Source organism: Cygnus atratus, chromosome 21 (genome assembly GCF_013377495.2).
Source record: "Cygnus atratus isolate AKBS03 ecotype Queensland, Australia chromosome 21, CAtr_DNAZoo_HiC_assembly, whole genome shotgun sequence".
Lineage (NCBI taxonomy): Eukaryota > Metazoa > Chordata > Aves > Anseriformes > Anatidae > Cygnus > Cygnus atratus.
Genome location: NC_066382.1, coordinates 1,095,710 through 1,111,131, shown reverse-complemented (window position 1 = coordinate 1,111,131; position 15,422 = coordinate 1,095,710). Strand labels below are relative to the sequence as shown.

General features: G+C 47.8%; 2 protein-coding genes across 3 annotated transcripts; one reads left to right on the top strand and one right to left on the bottom strand.

Annotated features, from left to right (window-relative positions):
• Window positions 1-1,832: 1,832 nt before the first annotated feature.
• Window positions 1,833-11,325, bottom strand: LOC118253409 (myo-inositol 2-dehydrogenase-like). Of its 2 annotated transcripts, XM_035557735.2 has the most exons (9): window positions 11,060-11,325; window positions 10,196-10,669; window positions 9,499-9,569; window positions 8,629-8,737; window positions 6,608-6,738; window positions 6,228-6,335; window positions 5,185-5,303; window positions 4,313-4,469; window positions 1,833-3,675 (listed from the first exon to the last, which is right to left on the bottom strand). In XM_035557735.2, the coding sequence occupies exons 1-9, from the start codon at window positions 11,308-11,310 to the stop codon at window positions 3,527-3,529; spliced, it is 1,569 nt and encodes a 522-aa protein (XP_035413628.1). In that variant the 5' UTR covers window positions 11,311-11,325; the 3' UTR covers window positions 1,833-3,526. The 2 variants fall into 2 exon arrangements, 1 of the variants encoding a protein (XP_035413628.1); XR_007709079.1 differs by lacking the exon at window positions 5,185-5,303 and having other exon boundaries at window positions 3,535-3,675; window positions 11,060-11,317.
• A 12-nt stretch (window positions 11,326-11,337) lies between these two features.
• CCDC27 (coiled-coil domain containing 27) lies at window positions 11,338-15,269 on the top strand. Its single transcript, XM_035557686.2, has 9 exons — window positions 11,338-11,546; window positions 11,669-11,805; window positions 11,911-12,069; window positions 12,383-12,596; window positions 13,133-13,263; window positions 13,401-13,478; window positions 13,865-14,077; window positions 14,725-14,829; window positions 14,947-15,269. Exons 1-9 carry the CDS (start codon window positions 11,390-11,392, stop codon window positions 15,082-15,084), a joined length of 1,332 nt encoding a protein of 443 aa, XP_035413579.2. The 5' UTR covers window positions 11,338-11,389; the 3' UTR covers window positions 15,085-15,269.
• The last annotated feature ends 153 nt before the right edge of the window (window positions 15,270-15,422 follow it).

Sequence of the window (15,422 nt, the reverse complement as noted above, 5' to 3'; positions counted from 1 at the left end):
AAGCCGTGTGAGAAGGCACGGCCCTGATCCGTTCTCTGGGTACCTTTCCAGAGAGGAAATCCCAGCGGTTTTGTCAGAGGATCGAGGGAGAACAGGGCGGCTGAGACAACTCATGAAATGGAGGACAGATTTTTGACTGCACATGGCAGAGGAGTCACCTGCTGGCTCACGATACTGTATTTTACGATATTGTATTTTACTGGAAGAACCTTGCATCAAACAGATGCAGCATAAAGATAGCACATTTTCTGTTAGTGAGACTGGCCTTTCCTTCTTACCTAATCCCTCTTCTGTGTTCTCAGTGGTGTCAGAAACCAGCAGGTCTTTATCATCGTAAAAATTGATTTAGTCCTTACCTGCTCCATTTTCTGTAAAAGTATCTGCCATTGACTGATGACACAAAGCGACAAAATCTGCTTTCCTGATGGACTGCCAAAAAGCATGTGTTTCATTCAGTTCCTTGTAGAGCAGGAACCAACCCATTTGTCAGTTCCAGATGTGTTCATGTACTTAAATATTTGTGTATATAAACAGAACAAAATGTACATACAGTATACTCATTGTGCTGCAAGGATAAGAAAAGATTTATTTTCATGTAAGCTATAAAAATTGATACTTACTCCTGAAACAATATGGTGTCAAGTAAATTAATTTCATGTTCTAGCATGTAAACATGCAGAAAATCACGTCTCAAGCCTTATCTATTCAGAATTCAGATGCGTTTTTTCCCTCCTCTGAATATCTATCACACAACTGCAGAGGGGGCAGGCCTGTGAATTCCCCTCAGAAGCCAGAGCTCTGCACAATTACTCCCTGCACCGTAGGGGGAGTTTGGAGGCAGATTAATGAGGTAGGTGTAAATTTGATCCTACCTTGGAGCGAGGAGATGGACTAAGCAACCACATGAGGTCTTTCCAGTTCTGTTTGCTGTTTCTGGTCATTTCTTTCCAGGCATACGTAACTTGTCTGTTGATTAAAGCTGAAAAAAGCTCAGCAGAAAGCAATGATGCGAGTGAATGCACTCCCTTCCCTCCCACCTCTTACCAGCGAGCTGGAGCTGGACATTTCAAGAGGCGAGATCTCCCAACAGGTCCCCACAAGGCTCAGCACCGAGGCTCGGGACGCACAGAGGGAGGAGGGCAGCGAGCTCCTTCCCGCAGGTCTGGCAGCGCGGGGGAGCCCGTGCAGGAACGCTGCTGCCCGGCACCTTCCCAATGCTGTGTCTCATCCCCTGCCCTGCCCCTGGGCCGGAGACCACCGGGGGCAGACCCGCAGCTATGCCCCAGAGCTGGCACCAGTCGGTGCAGCAGCAGCATCCCCGCCATCCCTGCGCCGCCTTCCTCTGGGTGCCCAGGGCAGGGGGCTGCCACCTCTCCCCTCTCCCACCCGGCCACTGGGCCCCGCGCTGCTGCCCCGGGAGCGGCAGGGACGCAAGCACCTCAATGCCCTGCGCCCCCGTACACTACACCCAGGGGGATCCCGACCCCCCTTTGGCCTCGCTGAAACGTGAACGTGTCCTGCAGCAACAGCTAATTAAAGCACTTTAATGCTTTAAAGGTTTTGAAACAATCAGTCGTGTCTTCAAAGTTAACTAAGGCTTCTTCAGCAGTATTAACTGATACACTCCAAACATGTTACGAGTGGTAATTTTTGTAATGTTATCTTTGGAAAATGTGTTATTTTTATAGCTGTGGTTCCTTTTTTTTTTTTTTGTAACACAATAAAAACATGTCTGAATTACAACACCTGGTAACTAAAGTCTTGCTTATATTGTACTGAAAATGTTCTCATAATACTACTGCTAAATCGTGAACCATGACCTTTAAGGGCCTGAATTTTTTCTTGCTTCATCAAACAACCATGAAGCTACAAAGACACAGTTCTGCAAAGAACAAGAGCACCTGGCAAGGCAAGAGTGCCACAGAAAGGCCATTTGCTCCCCCAGGCAGCAGGACAGCAGCTTGCTCAGTGGATGGACGCAGCCTTCCCCAGTTTTGCAGAGCTCTCGCAGCCATGCTGCTTTCCACTCCTAACGCTCTCCAAAAGGAAGCAAATGTCTCGGAGCAATCACATCTGCACAGCGCCTGCCTTAAAATGCCACCAAAGCGAGAACACCACCCTTGCTGTTAATAAGTTACTGTTGGGATTGAAAGAGGTAAATGTCTGCTTCGTCATGGGTGTAGGTTGTTCCCCCCCCAATAAACGACTGGAAAAGAGAGTATGAAATTAGTAACAATCTTTATCATTAAGACATCGCTTTTCTGAGTTTGAAAAATTACACCATTAAAAACAATTTCCACAAGAGAGTTGTCTTTAGTTATAACTGTCACAGCTCTAGTTTTAGTAATATATACTGCATATATTGGAATTGGAAATCGATTGAACTAAAGAATCTTCCAAGGAGGGATGTCTATAAACACTCAAGGCAAAACTGTTATTTTAATACAATAAAAAAAGCTTTCAAAAGGTCCTGAAAACTGACATATGAGAAATAAACGACAGCCAAATCTATACACCGGCAACAAGCTCAAAGGAAGAATAAAAAGGTACAAATAACCTGGTTTAAAAGCAGACTTGCCTCTTGTTGAAGGCACTATCCTTTTCTGTGGTGTATATTCCCAGTCTTCTAGACTGTAAAAAAATATCTTTAAGATATGCAGAGTGCCCTTCGTGCACTCAAGGAAAGTGATTATTAGTTCAATTTTGCTACTAAAATATTAACGTATGTGCTTGCCCTTAGGCACAGAAAACAAAAGCCTCCAGCCAGCTCCCCTGCCTCGCAGCAGGCGCTGAGGAACCCATGCAATGGACATGTCTCAGTCACAGCTGTTGTACAGGGCCCCTGTACAACTCACAAATTGCATTCTGATTCTTTTTTTCTTTAAATAACACAGTGCTTATTACCAAAATGCCCAGTGTGTTGCTTCTCTATGAAATAGTCTTAATTTACGACCTTACTACAAAGTTTCTCACCTCTCTTAAGTCAGCACGGTTGGAGGTTTCCCTCCCTGTTTTTTTCACTTCTCTCCACTATCCCCCAAGAAAATTGGACCCTAACTTCTCAGCTATGCATTTGCAATCTATAGCATAGATTTAGAACACCCGGTAAAAGCAACAAACAAAACAATAAATACGAGGCCCGGGGTCGAGCTCAGCACAGCAGTCACACTCCGGCACACACCGATAGGAAGCGCGCGGCCCAGCCGGGTGCTCTCCCTCCCTCCCTTGTGAGCACGGCCTCACCTGCACAAAAAGCTGCCACAAAGCTGCCGGCGCACACGGTGCCTCCTGCGGCAGGGGGCAGTTTATGGCACCTCACCACGTCCTGAGGAGCACTGGACGTGCTACGAGGCACCCACAGCAGCACTGAGCACTTTCAGTTCAAACGTGCTTCCGTGCTCTGGGCATTTCCAGTGGAAATGTCAAAAATGCAAGTCTAAGGTTACAGTGGAGACATCGCCAGGTGAAAAGACTTCACCGTAGCGCAGCTTAAAGATTATCCTTCACCTCAGAAATCAGCAACGTGTCACATTATCTCAGTCTTGATCACAGCCGAATCTATTGCTTCATTGCGCAGGTCAACAGCGGATCCGTTTCTCCAGGACTGCTCGGCGGCTGCGGCCACCTGGACGGCCCAGAGGAACTGCTCTTTGGTTATCGCGGGAGGCTCTTTGCCTGCAGAGACAGAACGGAAAAATTCATCCCCCTCTCCTTCCTGTTCCTGAGAGTCAAATCCTGTATTTTTGCCACTGAGGTCAACAGAACGGAACTGTTTTATTCCATATGGACGACAAGGATTTTGGATGAGGCTCTCCCACGCTATTGTAAACGGCTGCTTCCCTCGTAAAAGACATTAAGGTCCAACACAGTGTTTCCTCCCCACTTTCATTTATTCTCGGAACACAAGTTTTCATATCCACACTCCTTCCCTCACCCGTCTCACTGACTCAGAAGCAAGGAAAGCAGCACGCCCCTGCCATGCAGCCGACCCGTTCAGTTCCAGCCACTGAAACCAGCATTGCTGTTCGCTCATCCATCGAGCTGCCACCTCCTCCTGCGGCTGTCAGGACAGCAGGCCTGCGTGCTAACGCCTGGGTTTGCTTACAGGGAGCTCTCTGACCACTGCACAACGCTGGATTAAACCTAACCACGACGAATCTCACTCCTGATTTTCACATCTACGCATATTTTTTCTGGGGATTTCAGACACAAACACCAAATTGCAGTTGTTACTGGAACAACTTCCCAGTGAAGTTTTCACTCAAAGTGAATCCAAAGCAATATTAACCATTAATGTAAGCTTTCACCTTACCTTTCAGGGTTCTCAGAAAGTGTCGAAAGAGCCCCCGGTGTGCCTCTCTGTAACGATCAGCTTGGGTCTGTGTACATATGGACACAGAAGTTCCGTGCTCTGTAATCCCCAGGGGATTCTGGTTATCTACCCGTAACGTTCCTTGAGAACCGTGAACCTGCAGGGAAAGCAAAAAGTTAGAAGAACGAGGTTTTCAACTCACCGTCCGTTTGACCTGAAACTTAGCTAGTGTACAAAAGCCCAGGTTTGTATGACCAAGTAAAAAGCAGCTGCTGATTTCTGGAGTTACAACTGACACATCCTTTCTTATGGATCACTCCAGACAGAAATACCAGGCACAGGTTGTAGCAGAGTGGTTCTGCTTATACAGTACCTTCGCTTTTTTTTCCTTAGTTATTTAACACATACTACACTCCAAATCCAGCCCACTCTTCTGTTGTAATTCATGACATTAGGAATTGACAGAAGATAGGCCTCTGATTTTACACTTCTCTTCCCCTTTAATGCCTTTTATACTCGTAAGGCCTTAGCCCTTGCTACAGTCCTAGACACATCCTGGAAAGACAACAAAAACTACAGAACAACACTGCAGCCTTGAGAGCTGACATCAATTCCTGCTCTAGCACGACTGCGTGCAGCTAGTAACCCCAGCAGAATACACGTACAGGAGGCAAAATCTGCGTAACAAGAGAAAAGTGGACTGTAAGTTAACCAAACATAAGCAGCTGCTGAGGTTCAGAGGTGTTCTGTGACACGGGTCTGCAGGTATATGCACGGGGCACAGCACGTGCTGCCCCAGGCAAACGTACACAGGGAAAACTTGTTCTAGCCTGTGGCGTCACGACAGATGTATCTTAAAAGCAAGAACGCACCTCTAGTCTCTGATCACAGCTTTTAGTGCAGTGCTGACTGATGTCCAAAGTAACAATTGCTCCGCTAGGAAATTTCATGCTGACTGCTACAGTGTCTGCATCCTTCAAGCAGGCCATATCTGAGTGACAAAAAAGGCACTCGCTCATACCAGAACAGCAATCACTACTACGACACAGTGATTTTCTTCCTTTAAGAGGCAATGCAGGTCTAGAACACTTTCAAACAGGAAGCGAGGAGACAGCAAAGTGCTTTTGGCAGCGTGCGCCAGCTGGTTTACCTTCATCGTCTCTTCTGGAGGAACACTGCCTGGACTCCACCATGCAAGCCCATGGCTTGCATACAGATGACTTCACTTCCTCCTCCAAACACATTTGCTTTTGCAACGTATCAGTACCAAGAATAAGCAACTTTCAGCACTTTGCTAGAAAGAGGCAGACTGCGTAAATTCCTCTCTGGGGCATTTTGCTTGCTGCACTTCATAGATGACAGCGTTGCATACCTTACCTTCTAACACCAGCAAGCCAATGTTGGCAGCAGCTGACATTAATTAAAGTTTTAAATTTCCACTTAAAACACTGGAAGCTAATTTAAATTTGTCTGGTAACCCAGGGAGCGTTGGTCAATCCAGCATAAATTCACATTTTTAACTGTGTTGAGCTCAGCAGGAAAGCACTGGAGAAAAATTAAGGCAGAGAACTGAGAATACTGCGTTAACATTTGTGTGACCATAAGGCTTTGCTGATTATTTTCTGTATTCTGGTTTTCAAGTGGCAAACCATCAAAGTTCAGCAACAGTTCTACGGCAACTATTTCACATCAGTGCGAAACAGACGATTCAGAAACATTCGGTAAATATTCTGTCCAAAATGATTTTTTTTTAGAAATTTGCTTCCTACTTCACTGACTATTTTTGTGGCAGTTCTATCATGGAACAATCACAGCACGGCTACCATGCTACTGTAACAGTTCTTCCCAATTTTAGTACTGAAGTAACTGAGAAGCCCAGAGGCACACAATAAACTATCAAAATATTTGATCTTACCCGTGCAGAACGCATGCCCCAGTGAAAATATCGTGTCTGGTGCGCTCTCTCCCAACAACCAACTGACAATATCTATATCGTGCACAGCAGCATTATAAAAAATTCCACCTGGAAGAAGCAAAATTGGGCATTAAGGTCTTCACACTGAAAACCCATGGTTAATGCACATTTCTGAACTGCCCTGGGATCAGCATTAAAGCCACCTACATCCCAGAAACCAATACTAAGGGCAGGTAGCTGAAATCAATTCTAGTAGAGAAAATACTCTTCCAGAGAAAGAGACACGCGCCTTACAGCTACACAGACCTAAAGAACCTTCCACCAGCACACGGGGCAAGACCCGTTTCCAGCCCCTTTCGGATGAACAAGCCGCGCAGTACCTGATGTTTTGAGGAAGCCCAGGGAAGCCGCTGGGTACACGCTGCTGGTCGTCGCTATCCGGTGGATCCTCCCCAGGGCCTGGCAGCCACGCACCTTTTTGCAGAGGAACTGCAGCGCGGGGTCAAAACGCCTGCAGAGGGGAACAAGCAACGTGGAACATTGCTGGGGCACAAAAACGTCGCTGGGCCCCTGCTGCCAGCGCGGCACACGAGGCCGACTCGAACGCAGACAGTGGCGAGCGTGCGATGCCTGAACCTCACCAGACTGGCAGGGTTACACTCCGCTTTCTAATTTCAGCCCCTCAGTACGCATTAATTCTGCTTCTGGCAAAAGAGCCTCATATCTGTACTTTGGAAGACTTAAGCTAACAATTTTATGGAAGAAATTAAACTCTGGGGACTGAAAGCCCCCCAGTAGTCCAGCAAGTTACCTACAGTTCTTCTCAGAGCCCCACTTACAGGTTTAAATTCAGTTGAGTGTTGACCAAAACCTCAGTTCAGATTCAACTTTATGGCTGGGGAACAGACCTGTACATGTAGCACTCAAATGGAAAAGGCAAATGTTAGGGCAAGCATTTTGTGTAATTACGCATTAGTATATATACTAATACATATTATGTATATATATGCTAATAAATATATATATTTCCCCAAGTAAGTTTTGTTTGCAATGAAATGAACTGCTCTCAAGAGAGAAGCACTAGACAATCATAGCTGTTTACTAACAACCCACATCCACACTCACCATAGGGTGTTAAACTCTGAGCATAAGTTTAAAGCAGCATTCCTGCCTTGTAGCAGAGCTCCCTGAATCCCCGTAAGTTTAACAGCGCAGAAATTAATTGAAATTAATCCACTTTCCTTCTCTTTCAATTACTTAATCTTAAGGGTCCAGACGTAAGGTCAAAAGTGGAAATATCACTTTAACAAGATTAATAGGTCTATATCTATCAGATAGGCCAATAATTCTAACATCAACCAGAGGTTTCACAGCCTTGGAGTTTGCTGCGAGTGGCAAGTTGAAGTAGTGGATGAGCTCAATGTCTCCCTGAAGACAGCGCTCTAAGAGGAACTGAAAAGGTTGCTGAAAGGTTCTTCTCTTAGAGTTACTCTACGCTTTCATTGTTATTTGCTAGCACAGGTACTTCAGTTTCACAGGATCAACGTTCTTCAAGTCAGTACGGAGTTAGAGATCTAATTAGTAAATCAGTGAAAATAGGAAAAAGTTACAAAAAAATAAGATCACTTTTCAGTATTACAAAGGCACATTCAAACTTTGAAAGAGTCTTTTTCTACGCTATTGTGAAGATCACAGCTAATTCAATGCCTTCTTCCCATGTTATTTCTAGTGTACTGCAGCAAAGCTGTCAAACAGGAAAAAAGGATACTCTCAGAAGTTTCATGAAGAAGTCTACTTCATGAGCAAAGTTTAACGCCACAGTGTTCCTACGCTGAGCAGGGTTGCAAACCAAATGCTTTCCAGCAGAGCAATAACAGATCTCAGTAGCTGTATGCTTAGTAAAACCACAGATCTGCCTGACCTGGTGGTTGTATGTGCACAAAAAAATACAAAAGAAAAAGTTCCTGTTTTCCCTAAAACCACGGAGCAAGGAGTTGTCTCAGAGAATGGCACAGCATCACCAGAATATTTCCTCCTCTGAAGCTCAAACACGAGCTGTAGCATTTGCAAAACCTTGAAGGGACTGATGAAATCTGGACCCCCAATTACCAATGTCTATTCTAAAAAATAAAAATGGAGCTTTCATGCCTTGAAAGCTTTGCTGTTTGACTATCATTCCACTAGCTTTTATTTTAATCTCATGATAGCTAAGATTTTATCTCCATTAAGCATGAAGAATTAATCCAAGCCAATTAACTCCCAGATAATAAGCAATGCTCAATAAGCAGTAGCAAAACTAAATGTATCTGAGGACGAATAAAGGACAGCTTGAGAAATCAATGCTACTTTCAGACATGAGCTTCTTAATGAGTACAAATCCTAAAGAAAAATCCAGTCTTACTTGTAGAATCCACAAACCAACGGTCTTCCACATCTGTTGGCTTCATCGAAGCACGCTTCTGCTGTCTGCCTGTCAAAACTGGGCAGCCTCTCACAAAATACACCTTTTCCTGTGCAAAAGGTCACAGAACATAGAATTAAAGGCAGAACAGTCTGCACTAAACATTTTCATCTTGAAATACTGTACATGTTGTTACATTCTAGAAAGTCCGTTTCATGAAACCAATGCTTCCTATCTGTTGATGCCAATAACTCCCTTTTCGCTGCCAGCTACGATCGTTTTGTTAGCTAGTTACAAGCCACAGGAAGCACGACTGTTGGGATGAGCAGCTTTCCTTTGATTCCCAGCTGTATTTCTAGGACTGGGCTTTCTGAGTGAGAAAGGCGTAGTACAGACCCCACTGGTGTTCAAGCCATCAATGTCAGTGCAGGAGGTAGCAGTTAGTAGGCTGACTTCTCTTCAATTGCACAATTAGTTTGCACAACTCAAGGGAGACTGCTGAAATGAGAAAGCAGTAATTTTTACTTTTTTTAAAAATTTTAATTAAGGAGCTGCTGCAGTTGCTATGAAATTAGGAGTGGAGGAGACAGACAAGTAAGGCAAATGTAAAGATGCTCCCAGTTTTGCCAAGCTTCACAGCAACTGCATGGGGTCTGCAGCTGAGAACGGAAACAGGAACTCTACAGCCCCAATCCAGACACTGAGCTCTCTTATACAGCCATCACAAGCAGAAAGTTTGGCTGATTTCCTTTCAATCTTACATCTAAAGATAAACTTTGCATTCTGCAAGCATTTAGCAAGCACACAAGGCCTCCTTCAGTGTGTGTTACCACTACAGATAAAAGCTGCATTTGCAGCAGTTCCTCTTACCAGCTCGCAAAGCATCTATCACAGTCTCAGAAGCTTCTTCAGGCGGTGAACAAACGATGACTCCAGAAACTCTGCAAAAGTCAAAAGAAAGTTCTTCAGTGAAGACAATTTTTAGAGGAATGAACAGTCAGCATCTCCTTTCAGTTACAGCTGTTTTTATGCTAGCTTTCTTAACTTTTGAGGATGAATTTTAAAAAGGCATAAAACCCCATTACTCTGATACAGCATATTATGTTACAAAAGGAACTCAGTACCCACTTGCAGGGATGCATACTGTAGGGCACTGATGCTCAGAAGTGACAGCAGTACAGGAAGGAGAGTTTTAACCCGATCTCTTAATTCAAGGTCAGTAACTTCATTAGGTTTTCTCAAAAACCTGTTGTTAAAGTACACAAGCCCTTAGCTAAAATGGAAATCCGTACAATAAAGCTGCGTTGTTTTTCCTGCATCTTAAAGGGGAAAGCTTTTCAAATGTCTCCGGCAAGACTACTTGCATTTTGCTGGTTAGAACATACAGTGAAACCTAAAACCATTTACGTGGCAGAGCTGTTGAAGTGACGGGTACATCTTAGCTTATTTTCATTTTTTTAATTTCTAAAATCAAGCCCATCTTTTTTTTTTTTAAAAAAAAAAAAAAAGCTCTGCCTTTCAGTTTTGCAATGACATTTAAAATACTAATTTGAGAAGTGGCTGGTACCGCTGGTCGTTGAGCACGATGTCGGCGTCCTGCTGCCGCAGCACCCGCGTGCTGGCCAGGAACTCCGCGCTGAAGGCACGTTCCACCTCGTGCAGCCGGTCCTCCACGACGTACAGCAAGCAGCAGCCGTTTTCTTCCACTAAGCTTTGGAACATGGCTTTATCACCGAGCTCTGTGCCAAAGAGGGCGAGGCCGACACCACCAGCACCACAGCGTCCCAGCACCGCACCAAAACGGGCCTGGGGCACGGCTGGGCTCCGGCTGCTCCGCTCGGCGGGTGTGATCCTCATGTGTAAGGCGGTGAAGGCTGAGGTGGAGGGTGCCTGGTCTGTGGTCGTGGCAGAGCTGATGGCACTGGGGAGCAGCGAGGGATCCCTGGCGGTGGTGGCGGCGGCGGCGAGGATGAGGGGCGGCTGAGTGAGCAGGGATGGGGCATCGAGCTGCAGCGGCAGGCTGATGTCGGGGCCTGCGGAGCTAGAGGGGGCAAAGGGGGCAAGGTGAGGGGAGAGGTGAGGGGGTAGGAAAAGGGGAAGGTGAGGAGAGAAGTGAGGGGACAAGTGAGGGGGCAGGAAAAGAGGGAGGTGAGGGGAGAAGTGAGAGGGGAGATGAGGGGAGAAGTGAGAGGAGAACGGGGCAGATGAGGGGGCAGCTAAAGAGAATAGGTAAAGGGGTAGGTGAGAGGAGAAGGAAGGGAGTAGGTGAGGGGACACGTGAGGGGACAGGTAGAGGGGACTCGCCCTGCGCCCTCCCTCACCCCTCGAGATGCAGAGCACGAAGGGGCCCGGCCCTGGGGCAGCTCGGAGCGGAGCCCCCCGCCGCCCCCCGTCCCTCCCCGGTCCCCCCGTGTCCCCTCCCCTCTCTCACAGCAGCAGCGGGGCGCGCTGCCGGGCCAGGCGGCGGTTGCGGTAGTGGCGGCCGGAGGCGAGGTGCTCGAGGATGCGGTCGCGGCGCACCCGCAGCGGCAGCTGGCAGGACGAGCACCACAGCGACTCGGCCGCCGCCTCCCCGCCGCCGCCGCCGCCGCCGCCGCCGCCTCGCTCCGGCCGCTGCCGCTTCACGGCCAGCTCCGAGAACTCGGCGGCGTAGTCGTGCAGCGTCTTCTTCCTCCGCCCCATGGCGGCTCCGGCCGCGGAAGCGGAAGGCGGTGCCGGGCACGGCGGGGCGGGGGCAGCCGAGGCCGGGCCCGGTTCCCCGATGGGTTCCCCGGTGGGTTCCGCGGTGGGCTCCCCCCGCCGCAGGGACGGGGCCGCGGAGCCTCCCTGGCCGTGGGGAGAGGAGCGGGACCCCCCCTGGCCGCCCCTCGCTCGATGTCCCGGCACCAGCCACAGGGCGACGTCGCCGTCCCCGCCCGGTAGGGGCGGCCCGAACCCCCCCCCCCGGGGCCGTTGGGAGCCCCCCACCGGGCCGTTCGGAGCTCCCCGAGGCCGTTGGGAGCCGCTCGGTGCCGCCTCCTGAGCCCGGCTCTCACCGCAGGTGGCCGCCGCGACGGCCCGGCCCCCCCCGGGGCCCCCAAAATGGAGCAGGACAGGAGGGAGACGAGCGTAGGGGCAGGACCCGGCCCGGCCCCCTGTGGGGGCGACCCGTGGTGTGCGAGCACCGTCGGTGAGAAGGTGAGGGGGGGGCCCGGCCGCTGCCCCTTCCATCCCCGTCCGTCCCCGTCCGTCCCCTCGGCCGGCCTGGCTGTGTTACGGCCACGCCGGTCCCGTGTTCCCTAGGAACAGCATCTGACAACCCTGAGAGAGGAGGTTGAGCATCTCTCCAAGTACAAGGCGGAGTGCGCGCAGAAGGACGTGGTGATCTCCGATCTGCTGAAAGAAACAGAAAGCCTGAAGAAAGAGCTGGAGCTGCTCAGGGGCGGCGGAGATGTGGAGCCGGTAACTGTCGGTGTCCTGAGGCTGCTCCCTGCCAAGCCGTCATCCACTGTAGATGTCACGGAGGCAGACTGCTCTTCACACACAAACATCCCGCAGGCAGGAGTGGCGGACAGGCAGGGACATTCAGAAAAGCCACTGACTGGCTGTGCCAGTGAGACCCCCGGGATGGGGGGATGCGATTTGTACTCCCCCCGTCGGGGCTCATCATCCCAGCAGGGCGGGGAGCACAGGGCTTCAGCCCCAGTTCTGAAACTCCCTCTCTCCACACGAGGCTCTAGCACAGCTTCTTAAGTCCTTATTTCTGTCTTTACAGTACGGAGAAATGGAACAAAGGAGCTCAAGTGAAGAAGCCGCTGAAGAAGCCGCTGAAGAAGCGCTCAGTGACACGAGCACTCCAGGGCTCTTTCTGGAGCAGGCAGAAGGAGAGGAGGAGACACTGATTGCTCAGCTCATTGCGTTCCAGGATGCCAATGAAGAACTCTGTGCAGAACTGCAAAATGCACACGATGACTACAACATAGCCACAGGTACCATGGGAGAAGGCATCCTCAGAACAGACTATTATTGTACTAGAGACCAAGTCTATCTTCTTGCAATTCTGTTTCTCTTACCTAGAAAACACATCTAGGTTAGTTTCTCATGAGGGTGAAACCTCCTGCTTTCAATTGTTGCTTACAGACTGAGTCAGAAATGCCATGTATTTTGAAACCACTTTCGCTCTCCCCTTAGAAGTACAAGAAAATCATGCAGAAAGGCCTGACTGGTATTCTGGGGTGCTTGCTAGTGTTTCAGCAATCTGGCGAGCCCCTGCGCTGGTGTTACTGGCTCTGGTAGTCCTCAGAATAGCTTCTCCCTCACAGTGAATTTACTTAAGTTTACTGTATATCACAGCAAAGTACTATGAAATGCATTATTAACCGGGGTCATCATGGCTGTATATTAACTTCACCCACAGTCTGTATGTGGATAGCAACAACAGCTCTGCTTGTGCTTACCTTAAAAACACTCCATGAGGCCTCTGGCAGGAATTCCGTTTGCTTACAGTAGTACTCCAACGTTACAGGTGTCATGTGTTCCTTGCAACGACAACTGGAGATCCAAGAATCCCAGCTTCGGAAAACCGAATCTGAAAAGGAAAGGCTTGAAAAGGAGCTCAGGGAGCGAGAAAGTCAGCTACAAGCCATGTCTGCCAAGGTACTAGAGAGCAGAGCGGACACAATTAAGAGAGCTGGCAGCAGGGAATTCAGTTTTTATGAAACAGTTCCTTTCCTAATGAGACAGCAGTTGATTAGTGAACTACAAAACTGAAGTGTAAAATATTTTCCCTTAAGTTTTGCAGTCTGAGAGAAGAAGGGAAACATGAAGAAATGATGGTGACAACAGAGAAGGAGAACTGCAGTCTTCGACAGGTGAATCTGTGCAAGCCCACATGCTTTTATGGAAAACTCTAGTGTCATCTGCTTCATTGTGCATGTTTTAGGCTTGGAAGAGTGAATTTGCCCCATGAAAAAAAAAACCCACAGTGAAGTTACTTTGAAAATCTGACTTCTTGAGTTTGTTTTACCACTCATTTTTTTTCCTAATAGCAAACTTGCCCCTTTTAGCTATTCAAGTACTCAATACAGTGGTTTTGGAGAAAACCCCAAGTAGTAATAGTTACCTGTACTGACAAGATTGTGAGTCTGTAGACTGTCCAGGAAATACAAGAAGCATTTGACCCAGATACTGGGAAGATGTGGCCAAGTCTGCTCATTTTCTTCCTCACTGTAATGGCTTGATTTATGTATCTCCTCAGGTTGTTACAGAACAAGAATCCAAATTGGCTGAGCAGAACAAGCTGATCAGTGATTTGCAGGGTACAGTCAGCCAGCTAGAAGCAGAGGCTCTGACCAATCGATACCAGATCCACAAGCAGCAGCGTGCCCAGGAAGAGATGCAGAGCCAAGCTGAAACACTGCAGCACATGGAGCTGCAAACTAGAGTGGCACTCGAGTGCCTCACCAGCAGGGTAAATACAGCCTCTTTCATTTCAGATTCCTACCTCCCTGGTAAGAGATGCTTCAACTATTTCAAGCAGAGTCTGAAAGCTTAGAAACATTCTCAGGCAGAAGCCCAGCAGGAGGCTCACTGGGGCACTGAAATCCTTTGCTCCCAGGACTAATTTGCCTTTGCAGCTACAGGGCTGAAGGAGAAAGAAATTCAGACCATTTGCTTGCCTGCTTTCTAGCATGCAGCCCATATTTGAATGACAAAGCACACTAGCCTCAAATACTAGAAGCCCTCAAGAAACAGTACTGAATTCACAGCAGTTCTGTCACCAGATTTCTATCTTCCTGACACAAAGTAATAGATAGCACCTTAAAGCCATTTCCTGCAGGCATACTCACTCTGGGCCTGACTCAAGGTTGTCACAATGAGCACAGCAGCCAAAAAAGGGTCTGAGTCCATCCAGAAACACATCATTAGCACAGTACGTGCAGTGAAGCCCAGTAAACCTGCCCACAGTTTCACACACACAGACTTCCCATTTTGCCATCAACTCGTACTTATGCTAAGTCTGATGGTGTGGTCTCTGTCCTAGTCAACTCCATGCAAGTGCCAAAGAATCATATATAAAGGCTTAATGCACCTACTTCTTTCCTCTTTTATCAAAAGTTTGAAAGATTTCGAAGCAAGATAATTCAGGCTACGTTCGGTACAGCAGGCAGCAAGCCTCCCCAGGCAGAACTCACTGATGAGGAGGTGCTGGAGGCAATGCAGGTACGTAGCTCATTGGAATTCTGCTCTCAGGAGCCCACGGGGAACTGGTAAGAGAACATTACAGCACTGCTGTACACCCAATGCTTTTCTATCCCTTTACATGTCTTTGATTTTCAGAAGATAATTAATGAGCGAATAGAGTTTCATCAGATGCTGAAACAAAAAGGTGTCAGGGTCCCATCTCTCTACAACATCGACACGGCTACTTCATCACCTACCAATTCTAAGGGTAGGAGGAAGAGTCCTGCAAGGTAGCTTCTCTTAATGCCTGCAGAACAGCCCTAGTGGTTAAGTCACAACATGCCACCAACTTCAGGCTCCTGTTTGTTTGTTTTCTGGTGGTGATTTGATAGCAAATTAAACTCATTTTACTTGATTCAAGTTCTGCAGGAATTCAGTTGTTTTCTAATTGTTGAAACTGATTAAACACCATTCACTGTAAATCGTTGGTCTGTAGAATTATTCTATTTCGCAGGGAATTGTGACGTACTACTTAGGACTGCTCAGATACAAGTAGTTTAAAAAAGTTACCACTGTGCCAAGTTTGTACAGTTACATGACTGGAAAACTCACCAATGCTCAAACAAGTGACA

Bases quoted from the DNA above. Each gene is read 5' to 3' on its own strand.
- LOC118253409 (XM_035557735.2), bottom strand. From the start codon at position 11,310: ATGGGGCGGAGGAAGAAGACGCTGCACGACTACGCCGCCGAGTTCTCG. The intron at 10,670-11,059 runs GTGAGAGAGGGG...TGCCCCCTCTAG, and splicing joins CAGCGCGCCCCGCTGCTGCT to CTCCGCAGGCCCCGACATCA. The intron at 6,336-6,607 runs GTACTGCGCGGC...TGCTTCTTCCAG, and splicing joins GGGCTTCCTCAAAACATCAG to GTGGAATTTTTTATAATGCT.
- CCDC27 (XM_035557686.2), top strand. From the start codon at position 11,390: ATGGGTTCCCCGGTGGGTTCCGCGGTGGGCTCCCCCCGCCGCAGGGAC. The intron at 12,070-12,382 runs GTAACTGTCGGT...CTGTCTTTACAG, and splicing joins GCGGCGGAGATGTGGAGCCG to TACGGAGAAATGGAACAAAG. The intron at 12,597-13,132 runs GTACCATGGGAG...CCAACGTTACAG, and splicing joins TGACTACAACATAGCCACAG to GTGTCATGTGTTCCTTGCAA.